The sequence below is a fragment of the Brassica rapa genome, chromosome A01, assembly GCF_000309985.2.
Source record: "Brassica rapa cultivar Chiifu-401-42 chromosome A01, CAAS_Brap_v3.01, whole genome shotgun sequence".
Taxonomy (NCBI): Eukaryota; Viridiplantae; Streptophyta; class Magnoliopsida; order Brassicales; family Brassicaceae; genus Brassica; species Brassica rapa.
In genome coordinates this window covers 8,677,546-8,699,136 of record NC_024795.2, presented here as the reverse complement: position 1 = coordinate 8,699,136, position 21,591 = coordinate 8,677,546, and the positions used below count along the sequence as shown (strand labels likewise).

The 21,591-nt window shown below is 38.4% G+C and overlaps 7 protein-coding genes and 2 non-coding genes across 12 annotated transcripts; 5 read left to right on the top strand and 4 right to left on the bottom strand.

The window, feature by feature from the left end:
* Positions 1 to 107: 107 nt before the first annotated feature.
* Positions 108 to 1,838, top strand: LOC103863432. The gene is made up of 2 exons (XM_009141178.3): positions 108 to 364; positions 831 to 1,838. Exon 2 carries the CDS (start codon positions 1,079 to 1,081, stop codon positions 1,658 to 1,660), a length of 582 nt encoding a protein of 193 aa, XP_009139426.2. The 5' UTR covers positions 108 to 364; positions 831 to 1,078; the 3' UTR covers positions 1,661 to 1,838.
* A 17-nt stretch (positions 1,839 to 1,855) lies between these two features.
* LOC103863388 (deSI-like protein At4g17486) lies at positions 1,856 to 3,491 on the bottom strand. The gene is made up of 4 exons (XM_009141140.3): positions 3,090 to 3,491; positions 2,523 to 2,784; positions 2,347 to 2,414; positions 1,856 to 2,265 (listed from the first exon to the last, which is right to left on the bottom strand). The coding sequence occupies exons 1-4, from the start codon at positions 3,222 to 3,224 to the stop codon at positions 1,975 to 1,977; spliced, it is 756 nt and encodes a 251-aa protein (XP_009139388.1). The 5' UTR covers positions 3,225 to 3,491; the 3' UTR covers positions 1,856 to 1,974.
* A 260-nt stretch (positions 3,492 to 3,751) lies between these two features.
* LOC103863405 lies at positions 3,752 to 6,479 on the top strand. The gene is made up of 2 exons (XM_009141159.3): positions 3,752 to 3,988; positions 5,402 to 6,479. The coding sequence occupies exon 2, from the start codon at positions 5,650 to 5,652 to the stop codon at positions 6,220 to 6,222; it is 573 nt and encodes a 190-aa protein (XP_009139407.1). The 5' UTR covers positions 3,752 to 3,988; positions 5,402 to 5,649; the 3' UTR covers positions 6,223 to 6,479.
* LOC103863413 (deSI-like protein At4g17486) lies at positions 6,329 to 8,107 on the bottom strand. Its single transcript, XM_009141168.3, has 4 exons — positions 7,708 to 8,107; positions 7,155 to 7,416; positions 6,993 to 7,060; positions 6,329 to 6,901 (listed from the first exon to the last, which is right to left on the bottom strand). Exons 1-4 carry the CDS (start codon positions 7,840 to 7,842, stop codon positions 6,629 to 6,631), a joined length of 738 nt encoding a protein of 245 aa, XP_009139416.1. The 5' UTR covers positions 7,843 to 8,107; the 3' UTR covers positions 6,329 to 6,628.
* A 394-nt stretch (positions 8,108 to 8,501) lies between these two features.
* LOC103863379 (protochlorophyllide-dependent translocon component 52, chloroplastic) lies at positions 8,502 to 10,860 on the top strand. The gene is made up of 6 exons (XM_009141132.3): positions 8,502 to 9,085; positions 9,185 to 9,372; positions 9,443 to 9,528; positions 9,734 to 9,909; positions 10,001 to 10,380; positions 10,461 to 10,860. The coding sequence occupies exons 1-6, from the start codon at positions 8,567 to 8,569 to the stop codon at positions 10,714 to 10,716; spliced, it is 1,605 nt and encodes a 534-aa protein (XP_009139380.1). The 5' UTR covers positions 8,502 to 8,566; the 3' UTR covers positions 10,717 to 10,860.
* Positions 10,861 to 11,661: 801 nt separating this feature from the next.
* LOC103863377 (protein DETOXIFICATION 35) lies at positions 11,662 to 14,985 on the top strand. 2 transcript variants are annotated; one of them, XR_004450202.1, is made up of 8 exons: positions 11,662 to 12,213; positions 12,923 to 13,548; positions 13,625 to 13,681; positions 13,799 to 14,037; positions 14,129 to 14,247; positions 14,335 to 14,421; positions 14,519 to 14,687; positions 14,855 to 14,985. XR_004450202.1 is itself a non-coding variant. In XM_009141128.3 (7 exons), the coding sequence occupies exons 1-7, from the start codon at positions 11,947 to 11,949 to the stop codon at positions 14,591 to 14,593; spliced, it is 1,470 nt and encodes a 489-aa protein (XP_009139376.1). In that variant the 5' UTR covers positions 11,662 to 11,946; the 3' UTR covers positions 14,594 to 14,833. The 2 variants fall into 2 exon arrangements, 1 of the variants encoding a protein (XP_009139376.1); XM_009141128.3 differs by lacking the exon at positions 14,855 to 14,985 and having other exon boundaries at positions 14,519 to 14,833.
* A 142-nt stretch (positions 14,986 to 15,127) lies between these two features.
* On the top strand, positions 15,128 to 15,211 carry TRNAL-CAA. Its single transcript has one exon. It is a non-coding gene; the product is annotated as a tRNA-Leu (tRNA).
* Positions 15,212 to 15,733: 522 nt separating this feature from the next.
* On the bottom strand, positions 15,734 to 18,150 carry LOC103863368 (probable mediator of RNA polymerase II transcription subunit 36b). Of its 3 annotated transcripts, none has more exons than XM_009141122.3 (7): positions 17,997 to 18,150; positions 17,463 to 17,776; positions 17,284 to 17,379; positions 17,117 to 17,194; positions 16,854 to 17,030; positions 16,184 to 16,252; positions 15,734 to 16,087 (listed from the first exon to the last, which is right to left on the bottom strand). In XM_009141122.3, exons 1-7 carry the CDS (start codon positions 18,016 to 18,018, stop codon positions 15,911 to 15,913), a joined length of 933 nt encoding a protein of 310 aa, XP_009139370.1. In that variant the 5' UTR covers positions 18,019 to 18,150; the 3' UTR covers positions 15,734 to 15,910. The 3 variants fall into 3 exon arrangements, with proteins under 3 accessions (XP_009139370.1, XP_033133084.1, XP_033133085.1); XM_033277193.1 differs by having other exon boundaries at positions 17,463 to 17,752; positions 18,000 to 18,099; XM_033277194.1 differs by having other exon boundaries at positions 17,463 to 17,781; positions 17,977 to 18,089.
* LOC117129149 lies at positions 16,686 to 16,759 on the bottom strand. The gene has a single exon (XR_004452771.1). It is a non-coding gene; the product is annotated as a small nucleolar RNA snoR60 (small nucleolar RNA).
* Positions 18,151 to 21,591: the final 3,441 nt, after the last annotated feature.

The window sequence follows — 21,591 nt, the reverse complement described above, 5'->3', positions numbered from 1 at the left end:
CTGAAATCTCAGCCGTTGGAATGAAACCCCCCACATCGAAATCTAACGGCTGATAGTAGCTCTATTATCGACACACGATGTTGCTAACAAGCCAAGTCCAAATTGGAAACTGATATTAGAAGATCCAAAGTGGCGTGTAGACATCATTCTCCACGTGGCCTAATATTATTGGATAATTACGAGACGGACTACGTTTCCTGTCTGTTTGATCATCTGTTCTTTGTCGTCTCTTGTCTAAACTCTGTCTCTTACTTTTCCTTCTGGATCCAGAAAACAATCAGTATATGTCTGTCTCTCTGAGTATTATCCGATCGTTCTGAGAAGATAACGTAGATCGTTGCCGCTTCTATGCCAACTTGTAGAGGTTTTGGATCGTAGACTTCTATCATCTTATTGTTCCGTTTTATCTTTTCTTTTAAAAGGCTTTGTATATCGTGCGGAAACTTAATTATGCGGATTGAATTTTGATTGATCCAACAAAGATGCAGATCTGATCGCTTTGTACTAGTTTAATCTATCATTACTAGTCTAAATGCAAGAATGGTTATTATGTGAAGTTTGAGGTTTTAATTGATCTTTTGTCTCTTCAGATGTTTATATGAGTTGTTGAAGGTTTGTGTTCTTCCTGACTTTTTTGTTTTTGTAAAATTTATATAAATAATTTTTGATGTATCTCCTACCTTGTCCTCTTAGATTTTTTTTTTTTTTGAACTTATGTCCTCTTAGATTCTTTACAACAACTATTGATCATGTTATTATACAAATTATTATGCATAGGCTTCTTCTGTATTTCTCCTAAAACTAATAAAGAAGTAATTGTCAAAATGCAGAAAATGGGAGAGTCTAAGGGATACGGGAAAGGAGGACGAGTGATTCCAAACGCTAAGTCTGCAAATTCTTACAACGTCTCTCTTCAGTTGTCTCCAGTTGTTTCCTTTTGGGATTGTATTGTTCGCACCATGAGGTATTCCTATATACCCGAGTGGGTGTAGTAGTAGTTCTTGACATCCTTCTACTACAGCAGCCAGTTTTAGTTCAGTTATTTTTAGTTAAAGAGTTATATATAGAGCAAGCAAGTATGGATCACGTTGTGTGCAAGCAAGTTCAACCACTAGCTAGGAAAGGGAAGAAGAAACATAATGGTAAAGATGAATTCGATCGTGTCAAACAAGCTGAGAAGAAGAAGAGACGTCTTGAGAAAGCTCTTGCTACTTCTGCAGCCATCCGGGCTGAGCTGGAAAAGAAGAAGCAGAGGAAACTTGAAGAGCAACAGAGGTTAGATGAAGAAGGTGCTGCAATAGCAGAGGCTGCTGCTCTGCACGTCCTACTGGGCGAAGATTCTGATGATGGTTTCATGCTTGGAGAGGGAAAGTGTTGCAAGATTGATCTGTTTAGAGGTGAAAGAACAAACTATGTTCCTCGCCAGAGTTGCGCAAGCTATGCGGTTCAAGGAGGGATTGGGTTTCAGACGAACGGTTATGGACGTGGAGATAGTAACTGGTCTGTGCCATACAATCCATCCATGAGGGGTGCTTGGGATAACAACAACAACATGGGAATATCTGCAGATTTGATTGCTGCTCAGGTAGTCTCTTCCCTGCACATATCTGAGAACAATGATAGGAACGCTTTTGTCTTCAATAGGATGTTCCAGGGATGATAATTCAGCTGCTATTATTACTTAATTCGCATGTTATTTATTATGCTTTCTTTTCGTGTAGCACTGCAAAGTGCGTTCTGAGTTGTATACATCAATACCCAATGTCATACCTCATTTGTAACTACTTGTGTCACATTTTTCTAAAAGCAGTATGAATATGTTGAAGACTTGCCAGTAACAACCAGCTCAATGGTATTTTCTTATCAAAATCACACTTTTTGCTGAAAGAAATAAAAGATCCAGTGATGGTACAAAAGTAATGGATACAGATGAGGGTACAATGTTGGTACACTTTTCGACCAGTGGATATACAGTTAACCAAATGCACTATGGTGGAGGGGTGCAGAGTCACGGCTCTGTTTTCTCTGCTGATTTGCATCTTCATCTTTGTTATCTATCTCTGTACTAGTGGAGGGTTTTGAAGTGTTGAGTAACCCTTTGAACCAACTACCTTGCAATCTCGAGTTGCCATTGTCTGAACTGGTGAGGGTTCCAGGCCGTTGTTGAGAGCCATTCGAGCCGTTGGTTACGTTTGAGGTAACATTGGAAAGGAAGCGATAAGCCACTTTACTAGCTGATACTATTTCAGTTTTGGCTTGCTTTATCTGCAAAAACCAAATTCACAAGATTAAATAACCATATTGCTACACTTAGGTTCCAGAGAAGCAAACCGAAAGAGAACCAACCCTCATCGCTGTGTTTCCTGCCACTTCCAAGGCCGTGTCACCAGCATGAGCAAATCGATTCACCCAACCTGTTAAAAGAGACAGAAGCCAAACAGTCGCATAAGCCTCTTCGTGACCAAAACACACACACACTGGTTCTCAATATATACATTCCCAAATAAAGGGCTTTACTTTACCTGGGAGCTTTGGCACGCCAAGTACATCACAGAGTACATCACAGAAGTGATTGCAATTTTTAGACAAGAGATCATACGAATGTCCAGGCCATTCCCTGCTGAGCTCACGCAATATCTGATTCACCATGAAAATGGTGCATTCAGTCTTCCCAAGAACGATTTTCTCACGATAAGTGTACATAGGGTTCTTGCTGCTAGGACAGCTGAAGACACCAGTTCCTTGCTCACAAAACCCATAAGACCATTCCTCATCCCCATACACCTGCACAATATTCACCAGAGATGGCAGTCAAAATCATATGCTTCCTTGCGAATCTATAGTCATAGGCACAAGAAAACAACAATACAAAGTTATATACATGTACAAGACTTAAAGTCACAAAAGCATTAGCAGACTAAACATGGAAACAAAAAAGTCAAGCGCTTTAGCACATAATTGGCAACTACTTGTAATGGGAAAGTGGTCAAAGCATCATTGAAGTTTGACAAGTCTCCTCCAGAGAGAAAGTTTATAACTTTACAAGTAAAAACACACACACTAGATCCTCTGAGTGGAAACTTAATAACCTGAATGGCGCTGTGGAAGATGCCGCCAAGGCGAATACCGTCTTTGAAGAACCTGTTGATCTGGAGGATGGTGTTGTTCGTCTTCTCCGATCCACTGTTGATCACGTCGTATATGTGTAGAACAACCTCCGTCATGATTACTCACTACCGGAGAGAGAAAACTCGGAACCCTAATTAAGAGTTGGAAGAAGAAAGATTCTCTCTGTGGCTTCTCGGTGGAGATACCAAATCCACTTTCCTTTCAACGAATCCAACTGCTACTAGATCTCTTTCTCCGAAGTTACTGTAAAAAAGCAAAATTAGTTTTCGTTTTATCTTCTTCTCAGGTGAAGAAGATGAAGATGAGAGTGCGGCGGTGGTGGTGGTGGGGTCTTACGAAATGACGCTTTTACCCTCGCTTTTCGTGTTTATTTGCTTCTTTACTTGCTGCTCCAGCAACCGACGTGGTTTATGCTTAACCGGATTCTTTTTGTAACCGTAATGATAATCTCAGCCGTCGAAACGGACTAAACCTAAATCGAATCTAACGACTGCTATGAGATACGTCACGAGAGCCAGGACCCACCGCACCGGCCAAGTCTCAAAGTCCCAATTGAAAACTTACATTGTAATAAAAGTCAAGAGGATCATTCGACGCGTGGCGTGTATTAATTGGGTCAAATAGAGACGGCTACGTTTTGTTCTTTGTCCTATCCTCCTCTCATCTTCTCATTCCTTCTTCTTCGTCTCTTTTTATAATACGACTAAAAATCTTTCCTCTTCCTTTTCTCTCGTGTTTCTTCTGCATCCATACACAGCAACTTTACTTACCGTGTTTGAGTCTCTCTCTCTCGATCTCTGTTTAATTCTATTTGGGGGAGGTCTCTGAGGCAAAGCTGCTTCTATGCCATATTGTAGAGGTTTGGATCGAATTTCATTTCTCCACTTCCCCCTAGATTTTTCTCTGAATTTCGATCAGCTTCGGTTGTTTATCTCAATTTATGTGCTTAAAAGTAATTAGTCGATTGAATCCGATAGTTTTATGCTGTGATCCTGCTTAATTGAGGTTAAATTTTGAGTTTTTTTGAGACAGATCTGGGTTCTATCTGTTGCCTTTTTTTTTTGTAATTTGATCCATCAGTGTAGTTTACGCTTCGTGAGGATTAATAAAGGTTCGTAAAGTTTGCCGTGGGTTTGACTCTTTCTATATAGATGCCCTTTGTAATACTCTTAAAGACTTTTTTTTTACATGTTTCCTTGTAGTTTGATACTACTTTGAGCAATTATGGTTTTAGTAATCATCTATAGTTATCAAGTTTCAGTTTCTTTAGGTTTCTTTGGGCTGTTATTGACTATGAAGCACCGGGACGGCATATGCTTGACGTCTCCCGTACCAGCTGCGTTTCCGGGACGGGGACGGCGCGGGGACGGCGTGGGGACGTTTCCAAAACGTTTCAGAAGAGGTGGGGACGGCAGAGATTTTTGGGGACGGCTTGGTTAGGTTCCGGGGACGTTTCCTAAACGTTTCTTATGTAAAGTCCGTATAGTTTTGTAAAAAATTGATTATTTACCTTTTTTTTGATGTTTTTTAGTTTTGTAAAACAATTGAAAAAAGGAAACACGTACTTATATAAACAATTAGGGTTACAAAGTTTATCATCATCTCTTAAACTTAAACAACTTCTTATTCAGTTATTCACTTCATCTTCTTTCTCTCAATTGATTCACGTCAAAGGAAACACATTAAGTATGATTACAAATCCTGTTTTTTGGTTTGTCAATTCTCACGTAAAAGTAGATAGTATTAGATAGTATTGGTTTGCTATGGTTTGTTTCACCACGTACGTATCTGTGATTTTATTTAAGATATTATTATGGTGTTTTATTTTATATGAGATTTATGCTTTGGTTTTAATATTTATATATACATATTTATTTATATATATATATATATAGACGTATCCATGCCGTACCCGTATCCATAAATTTTAGATTTAGCCGTTTCCCGTCCCCGTCCCCGCCCCCGTATCCGTCCCCGTATCCGTCCCGGTGCAACATAGGTTATTGACTTGACTCTGTTAAATCTGTATAAATCGTTAGAAAGATTTAGTTTTCTTACTTCTTTAGGACTTAGGTGTCTTTTTAGGTCCTTAGTACAATTGTGTTGTTGCTTAAAATCATGTCATGTGGATGCTTGGTTGGTTAAGATTTGGTGGCATGTTTGTAGCCTGAAGCTATGTTGTTTTTTTTTTAAAGATTAAGGTTACTGGTTTGTGTGTTTCTCCTTTTTTTGCAGCTTTTATAACTAATAAAGAAGTAATTGTCAAATGCAGAAAATGGGAGAGTCTAAGGGGTATGGGAAAGGAGGACGAGTGATTCCAAATGTTATGTCTGCAAATTCTTACAACGTCTCTCTTCAGTTGTCTCCAGTTGTTTCTTTTTGGGATTGTATTGTCCGCACCATGAGGTATTCCTATATACCTGAGTGGGTGTAGTAGTAGTTCTTGACTTCCTTCCACCACAGCAGCGAGTTTTAGTTCAGTTATTTTTAGTTAAAAAGAGTTATATATAGTAAGGTAGTATGGATAACGCGGTGTGCAAGCAAGTTCAGCCAATAGCTAGGAAAGGGAAGAGCAAGAAACATAATGGTAAAGATGAATTCGATCGTGTCAAACAAGCTGAGAAGAAGAAGAGGCGTCTCGAGAAAGCTCTGGCTAATTCTGCAGCCATCAGGGCTGAGCTGGAAAAGAAGAAGCAGAGGAAACTTGAAGAGCAACAGAGGTTAGATGAAGAAGGTGCTGCAATAGCAGAAGCTGTTGCTCTGCACGTCCTACTGGGCGAAGATTCTGATGACTCATCTCGAGTCATGCTTGGCCAAGAAAAGGGTTGTTTCAAGATGGATCTGTTTACAGGTGAAAGAACCAACTACGTGCCTCGCCAGAGCTGCGCTAGCTACGCGGTTCAAGGGATTGGGTTTGTATCCAACGGTTATGGACTAGGAGACAGTAACTGGTCACCCTTCATGAGGGAGTCTTGGGATAGCAACATGGGAGTATCAGCTGATCTGATCGCTGCTCAGGCTGTCTCATCACTAAGGATATCTGAAAACACTGACAGGAATGCCTTTGTGCTTAAGGGGATGTTCAGGGGATGACAAAAATGCCATGATTTCCAGATTTGATTGCTAAAGTCAGCATTGTTATGATATAAGTTGCGAATAAATGTTGTTTTATTTCGGTGTGAGATTGCTGTGTTGTTTCTTTCACTAAAACGCTAGATTTATACTTTGTTTTCTTTCCTTCCCCTGCAATATAATGGACGCATTGCGAGTTGTATTTGTTATACATGTTGAAAACTCATCTTCGTATGTGTGTATTGAAGCTATTTTCTTAATGAAAACTTTGAAAGATATGATGCTGAGACTTGCTTGGTTACTTGTCATTAACGTGTTGAGAAAAAAAAGAGAGATGGGTTCCAATGGTGTGATACAAAGTAATGGATACAGTTGAGTAGCTTTTGGTCCTGGGTGGATATGCAATGCAATTAACCAAATGAATGCATTACGGTTGCTGCTGAAACTGTAGAACCTCAGAGTCATGATTTGCATCTTCATCTTTCTTCTCTATCTCTGTGCTTGTGGAAGGTTTCGAAGTGTTTAGCATCCCTTTGAGCCAAGTGCCTTGCATTCTCGAGTTCACATTGTCTGAATTGTTGACGGTTCCAGGCTGTTGTGGTGAGCCATTGGTGCTGTTGGTTACGCTTGAGGTAACATTCGAAAGGAAGCGATATGCTACTTTACTAGCTGATAGAAGCTCAGTTTTGGCTTGCTTTAACTGCAAAATACCAATTTTAAAGATTAACAAAAATACACTAATAATGATTCCATTTAGGTTCCATAGAAATCAAACGAGAGAAAGAACCCACCCGCATCGCTGTGGTTTCTGCTACTTCCAAAGCTGTGTCGCCAGCATGCGCAAAACGGTTCACCCAACCTGTTAAGGTAGATAGACATAACCCGAACATCACATAAGCCTTCAAGACCAACACACATATACATAACACGGATTACCAAATAATGGGCTTTACCTGGGAGCTTTGGCACACCAAGCCTGTCACAGAGTACATCACAGAAGTGGTTGCAGTTTCTAGACAAGAGATCATAAGTGTGTCCTGGCCATTCCCTGGTGAGCTCGCGGAATATCTGATTAACCATAAAGATAGTGCAGTCTGTCCTCCCAAGAACAATTTTCTCACGATAGGTGTACATTGGGTTCTTGCTGCTAGGACATCTGAAGACACCGGTGCCTTGTTCACAATACCCATAAGACCACTCATCGTTTCCATACACCTTCAGAAAAATTCATAAGAAGATGACAATGAGTTATAAATACAAGCCTAAGACGTAGAAACATTAATAGTTACATGGAGACCCAAAGTCAAACGCTGGTAGCTTGATTCATAAAATGAAACAGAGCATCACAGATCATAAAACAAAAGATTCTGTGAAAATCAAGATCAGGCATGGTTTGCACATGAAGGCGTCTAAATTGCATGGTTCTCCATACATACATAACAAAAAAAAATCCACTAAATGTAAACATATATATAACCAAGAAGAGAGATTTTCTCAATAATATACCTGAATGGCGCTGTGGAAAATGCCGCCTAGACCGATGCCGTCTTTGAAGATCCTGTTGATCTGAAGAATGGTGTTGTTGGTTTTGTCTGATCCAGTGTTGGTCACATCGTATATGTGCACAACAACCTCCGCCATGATCCACTCCCTCCCTACCAGACAAAATTCGAATCTATGGAAATGCAACGTCTTTGTACCAATTCTACTATTCGTAAATGAATGTACAAAACAACTCTTTCTTCTTTCTTAGATTTTGATCTCAAGAGGGAAACTGAGTTTTATTTTATATAATAATAATAATTGTCTATTCAATTCCAGACGTGAGAGATGAAGAAAACTGATCATGCGAGGGTGATGGGGATCCTAAGAAATGACTATCACGCCCTCGCTCTGCTCTCTTCTTTACTTGTGGTTCGAGCAAGCGACATCGTTTTCAACACTCAACCGACGCTCTCTCTCTTCCAGTTAACCGCTTCAATTTCATGCTCTTGTTACTTTTTTCGAAATAGGAGATGATGCTTAAAATTCGAGTATATAACCTCAAAAATATCAAAATCATTAAGACAAATATTTTTTATTCTTTTTTTTTTGGCATTAGGACAAAGATACGTTCAGACAATCTGAGAATAATCAACATACCAGACATGGTTTACTTTCACTCAACCCGCCACCACACCGGTTCTCATGTCACGTGACATGTCAGCCGTGATTAAAGGAGGACAAAGTCAACGATTAATCTGAACCGTTGGATTAAAATTATCAACCCAACACAAATAAAAAAAATAAAACTCCTCTAGTTTCCCTCTCCCGTTGTCACAACCACACACAGACACACCACCAAAGACTCTCTCTTCTTCCAACCATGGAAGCTGCTCTTGCAACATGCACTCTTCCATCTCCGCGAATCCTCAAACCAAAGCCTCGATTCAGATGCTCTCTCCCCAATCCAAAACCCATCTCTCCAAACTCACCCACCTTCAAATCCCCACCGCCGTCAAAATCCAACCTTTTCACAACCGCGGTCTCGTCATCACCCGCCGTCGCCCCGACGAACTCCCCGCCGGAACCCGAACCCGGATCGGACTCGTCGTCGGAGAAGTTCGACTGGTACGCTAACTGGTACCCGGTGATGCCCATCTGCGACCTCGACAAGAAGGTTCCGCACGGGAAGAGAGTCATGGGGATCGATGTGGTGGTCTGGTGGGACAGGAACGAGAGCCAGTGGAAAGTTATGGACGACACGTGTCCTCATCGCCTTGCTCCCTTGTCAGACGGGAGGATTGATCAGTGGGGGAGGTTGCAGTGTGTGTATCATGGATGGTGCTTCAACGGTAAGGGTGATTGTAAGCTCATTCCTCAAGCTCCTCCTGATGGTCCTCCGGTAAGTTTGGAACATAAATTCAAAAGTCTTTTTTTTTGTCTTGTTGTCTGAAGAAAACATAAAAGTTAGAGTCTTGATTATGTTGTGCGAACTTATTAGGTGCACACGTTCAAGCAAGCATGTGTAGCTGTTTACCCAAGTACAGTGCAGCATGAGATCCTTTGGTTTTGGCCCAACAGTGATCCTAAGTACAAGAATGTTCTTGAGACCAACAAGCCTCCTTTCATTCCAGAGTTGGAAGACCCATCGTTCACTAAACTCGTGGCAAATCGAGATATTCCCTATGGGTTTGTTATATCCAAACTCTCTCTCTCTCCCTTCTGTGATTGGCTCTTCAGTAAACCTGATACCTTTCAGGTACGATGTGTTGGTGGAGAACCTCATGGACCCGGCTCATGTTCCCTATGCACATTATGGACTAATGCGGGTTGGTAAACCAAAAGGTAATTTTGATAAAATCTGCATTTTCAAAACTGTTTTATCTTATACTCCCTCTGTTTCAAAAATATGCAAGTTTTAGAATTTTCTGTAATTCATTATTTCCAACAATTTTTAACAAATAAAATTTCAGTTACAAATTTGTCTTTCTTGAAGTTTAAAATTTATCATCATTAAGTGATGTACTGAAAATGTAAAATTTTCTTGCAGAGAAAGTGGACAGAGAAGGGGGAAAACCACTCGAGATCACCGTGAAAAGGCTAGACAACGAAGGGTTCTTTGCAAGACAAGAATGGGGTTATGCTAATTTTATCGCACCATGTGTGTACCGAGCTTCCACAGAGCCATTAAGAGAGGAGGATAAGGATTCTATCACATCTGAAAAGGTACAATGCAGAAACTAACTTGTATTATGGATTGTCTTGTTTTAGATTCACTTCTCTTTTATCTTCCCTAACCGTATGGTTCTGCATCCAGGGGCCATTGAAGAATCGCAAATTGTCATTGATCTTTATATGCATTCCGGTCAGCCCCGGTCGCAGTAGGTTGATATGGACGTTCCCTAGAAACTTCGGGGTAGCTATTGATAAGATTGTTCCTAGATGGGTGTTCCACATAGGGCAAAACAAGATTCTAGACTCAGACTTGCACCTCCTTCATGTCGAGGAGAGGAAGATACTGGAGAGGGGCCCTGAGAACTGGCAAAAAGCTTGCTTCATCCCAACCAAATCAGACGCACTTGTGGTTACGTTCAGGAGATGGTTCAACAAGTACAGTGGAGCTCAAGTCGATTGGAGAGGGAAGTATGATCCATCTCTTCTTCCTCCAACGCCCCCTCGAGAACAGCTCTTCGACAGGTTTACTTTACTTACTTACATCTTCTTTATTCTTTGTAAACGAAAACGTACCTAATGAAGAGAGTTTTGTGTTTCTTAAGGTATTGGTCGCATGTGGAGAACTGTAGCAGCTGCAAGAAAGCTCACAAATATCTCAACGCTTTTGAGGTGATCTTGCAGATAGCATCGGTTGCTTTGATCGGAGTTATGGCCGTGACGAAGCAGATTGCGATGTCTAATGTGGCTAGAAGCGTGGTGGTTGTGGCGGCCGTGTTGAGTTTTGCGGCTTCGAAGTGGCTATCGCAGTTCATCTACAAGACGTTTCATTACCATGACTACAACCATGCTCTTGTTTGAAAAATTGTAATGGATTTTGGTGTGTGTACATAACATTTATACATTCATGAACGTACAGAACATCATAGACCGTGTTTAAGGGGCATGTTATGCTGCTCTAAACCAAATAAGTGATCTGGATGCAAATGTTCGGCCTTTATCTTCTGAAGATGATTTTACACAAATTTGGGATGGGCCTTTGCCCTTTGGTGAACTGGGTATGCTCGGTTGCCTTGAAATTTTTACTATGCATTAAAAGTAAAACAAATCAATGTCTAATGTCAATATGTTATTCTCTTGTTTCGATGACAAAAATTTGAAATTAAAGTCGACAAAAGAAAAAGATTTTGAAATTTATTATGAAACATGGAAATAAATACAATGACGAAGAAGAAGGAAAAAGAAAAGGAAAGCTTGGGACCAAACGGGATTATGTAAACGCAGAACGAAAAAAAAAAAGATTACTTCTCCGACTCTTCTTTCTTCCTATATTATTGATTGCTTCATTTTACCTTACGTTCCGTAACACACTTTATGGCTTCTAGAAAGCTTTGTAAGCTCAAGAGAAAGGCACCACCTATTTTTAGAAACGACAGCTTTCCACTTTTGGTACCTAATTTCAACTTTGATTCCAGCTTGGGTGGATTAAGCAATTTTCCCAACTTACACACATTATTTTTATTGGCTACTTATTTAACAATTTTCGTGTGATAATTTACCAACAAAAAATTCCCCTAGTAATAATGCTTGTGTCAGTTAACCGACAAAAGAAGAGGAAAAAGCATTAAAGAGAGCTCTGTTTTTATGTTAAGTTTTTGATATGTCAACGTGGTGTCTCATGCACCATCGGTTAGCCCACCTAACCTATCTACCTTTCCCTCATCTGATAACTAAATTACTACAAACAAAATAAACCAAACCAATGCATCCAATTAATACATTAGCTATATATCGTTTTACATTTCCAAAGAAAAGAATGTGATATATGTCCATAAAAATGAGTTCATAGTTTTGATCTCATTCATGCATAGTGAACTCTGATCAGTTATCTATTAAGGATTTACAGATAAAATATAATGAACCAATAACAAAAACTTCAGACCGGATTAAACCGGGAGTAGTAAAGGGGGAGAGAGAGAACCACGTGATTCAACGGTTTTGTTATATATACAAACCAACCCCATATTTAGGCAACCAGCGTTGACTCACACAGACAGAGAAGCGAGTGAGGTTTTGAGACTTGTGTAGGAGATGGATCCTACGACGCCGTTACTTTCCCACGGTGGCAAGGGAGTGGAGGATTACGCTCCGGCGAGAACCTGGAGCGATGTGAAGCGAGTTTTGTGTACGGAGTCGGCGAAACTGTGGTTGATCGCTGCTCCGATTGGCTTCAACGTCATTTGCCAGTACGGCGTCAGCTCAGTCACCAACATCTTCGTCGGCCACATCGGTGAGGTCGAGCTCTCCGCCGTCTCTATCTCTCTCTCCGTCATCGGCACCTTCTCCTTCGGCTTTCTGGTACTCAAGTCTCCTTCTAGCTCCATGCTTTTGTCTTTGTACATAACACTTCCTTCTAAAACGCATGATTAATGGGAGGTTGTTAGCTTTTTTTTAAGTTAAGATTTATATTCCGTTAAAAACTTGACCCTAACAACCTTTCAATTATGTTCTAAGAGGCTAGTTACAACTTACAAGTAGATAAACTTTATACGCACATACCTAAACGGATATACATTAATTTAAAAAAATACGAGATATATATACTTCAAATATAATTTTTATGTGTACTAATATATTTTGACATATATAAATAGTTTCAAATTATAAAAGGTTTAACTATATAAAAAGAATAAAGATAGTAAACTAATAGTTGTAATCATATTAATACATAAAATATATAAAACTAATATAAATAATAATATATAATAATACTAATATGTTAGTTTTTTGAATATTATTACTTAATTCGTCTAGAATCCGTATAGAGAGTAATATTCAACTAAACGCTATTTTGCGTCTAAACTATAAAACTATATAGTTGCATGGGTCAACTAAAGCGCCTAGACAGCATTTTAGAACATTATTCACGATATAGAGTCGAGAAAGATCCTGTGAAACCGAATCTATGTCTGAATTGCATGTGTCGCTATGTTGTTCCAAGATTGTGTTGAGTTGATGAACAGAACTGTTTTGAGTTTAACTAATTGTCGGGTATGAAAATATGCAGCTTGGCATGGGAAGTGCACTCGAAACACTCTGTGGTCAAGCATTTGGAGCAGGTCAAGTCCACATGTTAGGCATTTATATGCAGAGATCCTGGATCATCTTGTTCGTATCCTGCCTCCTCCTCCTTCCTATTTACATCTTTGCCACTCCAGTTCTGAGACTTCTCGGCCAAGCAGAGGAGATAGCCGTTCCAGCTGGACAATTCACTCTCCTCACCATCCCTCAGCTCTTCTCGATGGCTTTGAACTTCCCAACCTCCAAGTTCCTTCAAGCGCAGAGCAAAGTAACGGTCATTGCTTGGATTGGGTTCATTGCTCTTCTCCTACACGTTGGTATGCTGTGGCTGTTTATCATCGTGTTTGGCTGGGGAACAAACGGTGCTGCTTTGGCGTTTAATATCACCCAGTGGGAAATTACAATCGCTCAGATCGTTTATGTGATTGGTTGGTGCAACGAAGGATGGACTGGTTTATCTTGGTTGGCTTTTAAGGAGATCTGGGCCTTTGTTAGACTCTCCATTGCATCTGCTGTTATGCTTTGTCTTGAAATCTGGTATATGATGAGTATCATCGTCCTTACTGGTCATCTTGATGACCCTGTTATCGCTGTTGGTTCACTTTCTATATGGTGAGTTTCACGTCTTGTAATGCTTAATGTTCAACATTTCTCACGCTTTTGGCTTTTTTTTGTGGGTACGTTTCAGCATGAATCTCAATGGTGTGGAGGCAATGTTGTTCATCGGAATAAACGCAGCTATAAGGTACAATTGTTTTTTTTTTATAATAGTTCTTTAAGAAATGTTTATATCCCAAAATTTTGAAATCCTGTTCTGTTCAGCTGAGTACTACTAACCTTCCATACGTTTGTACTTTGTTAGTGTCCGTGTCTCCAATGAGCTTGGCTTAGGCCGTCCACGAGCAGCGAAATACTCTGTCTATGTCACGGTGTTCCAGTCTCTCCTCATCGGTCTTGTCTTTATGGTGGCTATCATCTTAGCCAGAGACCATTTTGCTATCATTTTCACAAGCAGCGAAGTACTTCAACGTGCAGTATCTAAGCTAGCTTATCTTCTTGGTATAACCATGGTTCTCAACAGCGTGCAGCCTGTTATTTCCGGTAAACAAAATATCTTCTCTTCCATCAAAACCAAACCAAAGGTTTCACCACATCATAACCGGTCATCTGGTTTTATTCATATCTTGTTTAGGTGTGGCTATTGGAGGTGGTTGGCAAGGCTTAGTGGCTTATATCAACTTGGGTAGTTACTACATTTTTGGCCTTCCCTTTGGGTATTTTCTTGGTTACAAAGCAAACTTGGGAGTGATGGTGAGTGCATAAAATAGTAACAGCTTAAATCTTCTGAAAGTAGTGAAATATTTAAAGTAGCTTACAAAGTGTTAACAATGTTTTCAGGGACTTTGGGCTGGAATGATATCAGGAATAGCGCTTCAAACGTTGTTACTGATGTTTGTTCTGTACAAGACAAACTGGAATAAAGAGGTAAGAACCTACACTAAGACACAAAACCATAGCCTATATAACATTGAGATCGAGGAAATGCACCATAAAATATGTAATGAAAAACTGTGATGAACAGGTGGCGGAGACGAGTGAACGTATGAAGAAATGGGGAGGGAGTACTGAAACAAAATCAAAGGAAGTACTTGCGTGATTATTGGGTTTCTCTTTTGTTTAGGCTTTTTGTTTGTTTGTTTTTCTTCCATTGGTGTTTGTATTTTTGTTATTTTCTTAATCAGCCTAAGTAACCAGGGGCGGATGCAGAAGTAGATTTAATAGGGGGCACAACAAAGTTTTTATTGTATTTTTTCTTTCAGTTGGGGGCACTTATATGTACTTACATCATTTGTTAAAGAAAATTTTAAAATTAGTTGGGGGCACGTGCCCCTGTACCCGATGCACTCCGTCCGCCCCTGTAAGTAACAACTGTGCTTTTGTTATTTTCTTCCAAAAGAAGAATAAAAAGTGCAATTGTAACGTTACCAAAATGTCACATGCACATTTTGCTCGCGACTTCAAAATTTATCAAGACTACTTATTTAATTTTCACACGAATCAAGCGACCATGTACTTTCCAAATAAATGTTCAAAGAAATCTTTTATAATTTCCATGTTATTAGTAATTGTGGTGTGGAGAGTAATTGAAGAAGAACGTCATATGCATATATTGAATAATATAAGACAACAAGTCAGGATGGCCGAGTGGTCTAAGGCGCCAGACTCAAGTTCTGGTCTTCGAAAGAGGGCGTGGGTTCAAATCCCACTTCTGACATTTTTGTTAAATATTAATTTTGCATTTGAGTGTTATTATGGAATGGAAGTATGTAACTATGTAAGCGTGTCCGTTCTTCAATTACTTTCTTCTTCAATGACTCCTCATTTTATAACAATTAGACAGCTTGATTTACGTTAATTTGTTTTGACCAATTCCTTTTTATCTGACCATTGACAATTTGACATTCATCAACACGACTACGAGGATGGATGCAATGTTTAGCATTTGAAACTTTGGTCAACAAAAAGTTGAATAAATTATGAGTTCAAACCAGATGCTCTTGTGGTTACATTCACGACATGGTTTCCAACAAGTATAGAGGAATTCAGTTGGATAAGCATTGTTGCAAATTTGGGTCACAACCTGATGTTTGCAGACAGTAACTCGCTTATGATTACAAGTAGAGATACACGTGTTGTACGTTGCTACTTGTCTTTTTAATCTTATTCTTTGTGCACATGGTATGTTATCATGTATTAGGCTTTTTGAGTTTCACTAATTATTGGGAAATTATTAAAATAAGTCTTAACGAAATAAACTTATCAATAAGCAAAACATGGTTTAGGTGAGTTTTCAGTCTCAAATAAAAACACAAAAAAGCCTATTCAGGTTCAAAACGATTACATACGCAATACTGTATTAAAAAAAACTAAATAAAAATCTGAAGAACCAAATCCCAACACAAGGAAGGAATTTCTAAGCGGCAACCTTGGTCTTCTTAGGTGCACGGTAGGTACCGACGACACAGGCATGATCACGCTCAAATGGCTCAAGCGTCACTTGCTCTGCTGGCTTGAATTGCTCCTGCTGCAACTTCTTCACTTCACTCTGAAACACTGCTTCTGCCGGAACCGTTGAGTCAATACAGTTTGCCTGTTGCAAACAAGAGAGAAAAATTCTTTGAGTAACAATAGAAGAATGAACATTAATTAACATATCAAGAATGAATACTGAAGTGCTGCTACTAACCTTGATCGAGATATTAAAGTGACCTCCTGTTTTGAGGAAGAAGCTTGAGTTCAAAGCCACGATCCTAGCCTAAGGGTTTTTAAAGACGAACAACATTTCATAAAGAACAATTTAAAACATATAGATCATTATATTATACCTGAAACATGGATGGCATTAGCAAACTTGGGGACAACGAATGGTCAATGGCATTATAAACTTATTGTGCCAATTAAATTTTCAAACTAAATTTTTAATGACCAAATTAAATTCTCAACCAGATGGAAAACCAAAACAGATTATTCGGTCATCAGCAAAAAAAAACTGCAATAAAAGTTATATTACGAAATCTTTAAATGACCAAATCAAATTTTATCATATGGAAAACCCAAACCGATCGATCTGTTATACGCAGGAAAAAGAAACAGTAATAAAAGATTTTACTGTGGTTGACAAAAGATGAAACTATAATCCGAAAAGAAACCAATAAAAAAACTATATTGAAGGAAGGAAGATGTTCTTAAGCATCAGAAACTTGGAGTTTGCAACATTACAAAATGTTCTGAAGGGGAATCCAAGTAACATCATCATTTGCCATCATCAGAACATCATTTTAATTTCAAAGCGGTAAAAGTTTTTATAGCAATTTAAAAGACGTGCACACTGATAAGATATAATAAAGGAAGCAAACCTGATCAGGCTGAGCAACATCAGCGAAGACAACATCAACCATGCCGACAAGCATTCTGTATTTAGCAGGATGTCTAGCATCCTCAATGATTGGAATAATATTAGTTCTCTTCTTCGCCATGTTCACCAAATCTCTACCACTTCGGTGAGAGAACTCAACAGCGTAAACACATCCCTCCTACAAAACCACAAACCCAAGTTTATGAGCAACAACATAAAAAAACATGTAAATAACTACAAACATAAAGGATAAGTTGTGCTTACAGGTCCAACAATGTCAGACACGTGAGAGACTGTTGTCCCAGAAGCAGCACCAAGGTATAGAACTTTAGAACCAGGTTTCTACATTGAAACAAATACAAACAATAAATGTATGGACAAGTCACACAACAGGCAGAAACAAATAAGTTCCAAAACAAGATGTGACTTACGATGTAAATGTTATCAACACCACCGAGAATAGCAGCAGCCAACTTTGAACGGAAAGGATTCCACACCCTGTATTCAGTCTTGGTTCCATCCTCATTCTATTTAATTACAATCACAAACCAATTAACAACACTGAAACAAACAAAACTCGAAATAAATCAATAAACCATCAATTATATACCTGAACAGAGATTCTCTTCTCGTTGTAAACAGCCTCACCAGGAACCAAGTTCTTAGTGACAAGAGCATCCTCTTTACCCTTGGCAATGAACACTCCTGGGTGTCTGTGTGGCTCCACAATCACCTTGCTACCTCCCTTCATTCCACCACGTCCTGGTGCTCCTCTACCGTTGCGACCACGCTCTCCTCTACCTCTCATGCCTCTGCCGCTGCGACCACCGCCACGGTCTCCGAATCCTCTTCCTCTTCCTCCAGAACGTCCACCACTGAACCCACCGCCACCACGTCCGCCACTGAAGCCACCACCACCACGTCCTGAACACACAAAACAACGGCTCAATATCTTCCTTAAAACAATAGATCCAATGAAAATAGCGAATACCCATTAAGCATCTAAACTAAAAGGAACAACCTTTATAAACAGTTCAGCTATATACAAAGAGATTCAACTTAAAACGAAAACAGAGCTAGCCGTTCTTAAACTAAAAGCCTAAACGATGGAGACGAAGAAAAGAGCGGCGGCTAGGGTTCTTACCACCAGTTAGAGGAGGTCTCATCTTCGAATTAGGGTTTAGAGACTGCGTATAACGAGAGAAGCTTTCGGAGAGAGGTTATGTCGTTGGGGATGAAGCTGCGCTTGTGACTTTATTTTATACAAGTGTTATTCTAGGGTTTTAGAGGGTTTAGAAGCTGCCCTTTTATTGTTATTTTACGTAAATACCCTTTTCACTTTGGGCTTTTTTGTCCGAACAACCTTTCTTTTTTCAAGGAGATTGGGTTTTTAAATATTTGGGCTTTAATATGAAAGCTGGACGAAAGCCACGATCGAAAAGGGTATCTTTTGTAATGGGTTTGGTCTATTATATAAAACAATACAAAATTGCTCGTTGGTTTTCGAAATTTTACTATCCTCTATTAATAAGAAGTTTTTTTCTACTCAGACCCATAGCTATTCAAGTAGCGTCGCCCCTGCATATGACACATTATGTGTGAAGCCTAAATTATCTTTAGTCTAACCTAAACATAATTTCAACTACTTTTATTTCTCTTGACAGTGTCTTTTTGTTAAAAGATCAAACCCAACTTACTTAAATCTAACGCACTAGAAGATAAACATCATGTCAGCTCAAGTGATCAGTGACTCAGCATGTTCGCAATCAATGATAGGAAAATTTTCATGAACCATCAACAATATTAAAACCAGGGGCGAAGCTAGTACAGCCACTATGGGGGCACATGCACCCATAATATTATTAATAATAGCTATTTAGTATGCAAACGTTCAACAAAAATCAGTTAGTTGTGATGGTTTAATGCATAAGTGCACCCCCCTCAGAATCTCAGTTTCGATTCCCTCTTAGCCCATCTAAATTTTGTATATCTTATGCACCCGTTAGAAAATGATCCTGGCTTCGCCCCTGATTAAAACACTAGTAGTTTTAAGCTGCCGTGTATTCTCTTTTGGACAACAAGCTACCATATATTATATATATCACAATCAATGAATAAGTGAGATTGTGAAACACGGAAATGGATAAAATTAGAACGAAAGAAATAAATGAAAGAGAGGAAGTGTGCATGTGGGATGTTGGGGGAGAATAGGTCCCATCCTCTCTCCCTACCAATCATTCTCAACTTCTAAACTATAATCTTCTTTTTTCTTTCTATTTATCAAATTAATGGTCACGCTTTAAAACTATAGTAAATGTAATAGCATATTATATGTAATGGTGGAGTAGCTATAGCTAGGTCATAGCCTCGAAATGTTTATTTTATTATATGAATGAAGGAAGATTCCCCTTTGATTATTCCACTTATTTTGGCACTTTTTATCATGTTCAATGTCTACTCGATCACCATGTGACTGCTAGTGGATGACCGGTCATCTTTTGATGTAAAATTTTGTCAATAATATGCTACATTTAGTTTATGCTTCTTTTATATGTATCCATGTATGTACATACCCATTTTGTATTCACACGTAGGCCGTAGCGAGACTTTCGTAGTTCAGAAATATATTACAACTTTCCTTCACAGAAGGTGCGGATAAAAGTGAAGTCTTTAGTAGTTGACTTGTTGATATAACCTGGACATGATATTTTATATGATTTCATTTATAATATGCATATATGCTGTAACTAAACATACCACATCACTATCAATAATTGGCTCCAAATTAAATTTAGGTCTACATAAGAGATTCATATTATTCGTGATCCCGTTAGACGTATGGCCGAACTATGGTAATCATTATTTTTTTGGTTAAATATGATAATAGTCATTATACGTTTGTAATTTACTATTCTCCTCTTATGTACCTAAATTAAATTTGGAATGTAGTATTTGTATGTAACTATGTAAGTTGTGGTCCTTGTGGATGATAAAAAAGTGTAAATAAACGATCACTAAAAAACTAAATTTACTATGTTTCTGAAATAACGGATATTGCTGCAATTTTAAGGATGTAAACAAGTTTTTTTTTTAAAAGACAACTGGTTGTGATTATTGTATCTACAAGTCACAAGTATAACTATAAGTCAAATTATTGTATGATTTAAATCTATAGCTATTAAAAAGTGGAGATTAAATAAGGAGGTAGAGTTGAAGCATAAATCCGTGAAAGGTTGTAGGACAGACAGTTAATTGCAAAAGTAAACTAACTATTCTAAACTGAAGGTTGATTAAGGTTTGTGTGTGTCCCTTATTAATCTACACAACTGCAAAAGGCAAATCTTAAAAGTAATTACCAAAGTCAAGGTAAAAGAGTAGATGTTCATAGTTAGAAAAGTAAAGAAAATCCACCTATATTTAGTTGTCACATGTTTTAATGCTATGACTACTTTTGTTTGTCACATATTAGTAATTACAAGACTAGAGAGCAGTGTGAAAATGTAACTTTGATGAATTTTGTTTACCTATACAAAAGATTCATTGCCACTTTCTATCATCTTTGTTGCCATAGTGTTTGTTAAAAAGGAGTATACTCACAAAAGTGAACATCTTTCTTATCAAGAGAGAAAGGTAAAGTGTCACATTCGTACGCACGCACGTAAAAGTCATTATACTGCACACGTGCGCTCTCTTCTTAGCCCCATAACCATAGGCCATCATATATTGCTTTTTGAATTTGACTAAACTACCCTCACTAATCTGTTTTTGTCACATTGGTTTAGTTTAATCATTCACAGAGCATATGAAATCATAATTCATACATCTTCGAAGATCTTCCATTAGCAAAAATATGGCGGCTACCACTAACATCTCCATCTAATTCTAGATCTAAGTAATATTAAAAAGATCAGAAAAGTAATTAACAAATAGTAAGGGTCAACTACTTATTAGAAAGTAATATCATTGTTAACCATTTTTGCTCAATGCCGTTCACAAGTCACAAACCGATCGTTTTGGTCCTGAAGAATCTCTTATAGGACCATCCACACACACTGATTGATAATTCCCTTTGAGGTCGATACTCTCTATATCTATTGGTCATTTCTCGAGTGTTTTAGATTAATATTGTGATCCATTTAAATATTACTAATCAAATATTCGAAAGTCTCGAAAGTTACATATCGACTCCTTTACAAAGAATCTAGGCAAAATGTCTTTCTTGTGTGGACGAACGGTCATCTCTAATATAGCTATTTCTTATACATGTTTTTTGAAGTTGTTCGATTTATAGACCAAACGCACAATTGATGGTGACAAAAATCATAGGATAACACAAATATGCCATGCAAGATCCGATTCGACCATCAAATTAGTTTAGATGTCGCCATAAGAGCCTCATATATATCATACTGACAGTGATCCAACTTATATATATATTGATCTTGAGTTTTTGAAGCATCTAAAGGGTCAACAAAAACTCAACAAAACACATGCCTAATAAGTAGAATTTCTGGAAACTTTCTCTTATGTAATCCAATACAAACAAAGTAAAATAGTGTTGTAACATATGCTCTATCTTGAAGGCACACTCTTCTCTTTATTTTGGAAACACAGCTTCTTGATGTTGAACAAATCAAGTTATATATATATATATATAGCATAGTTGTTATATTATTCAAGAGTATAGTAACTATTTAATCTCGTGGTTTTGTAGTCTTGAAATCGTTCGGATTTACAAG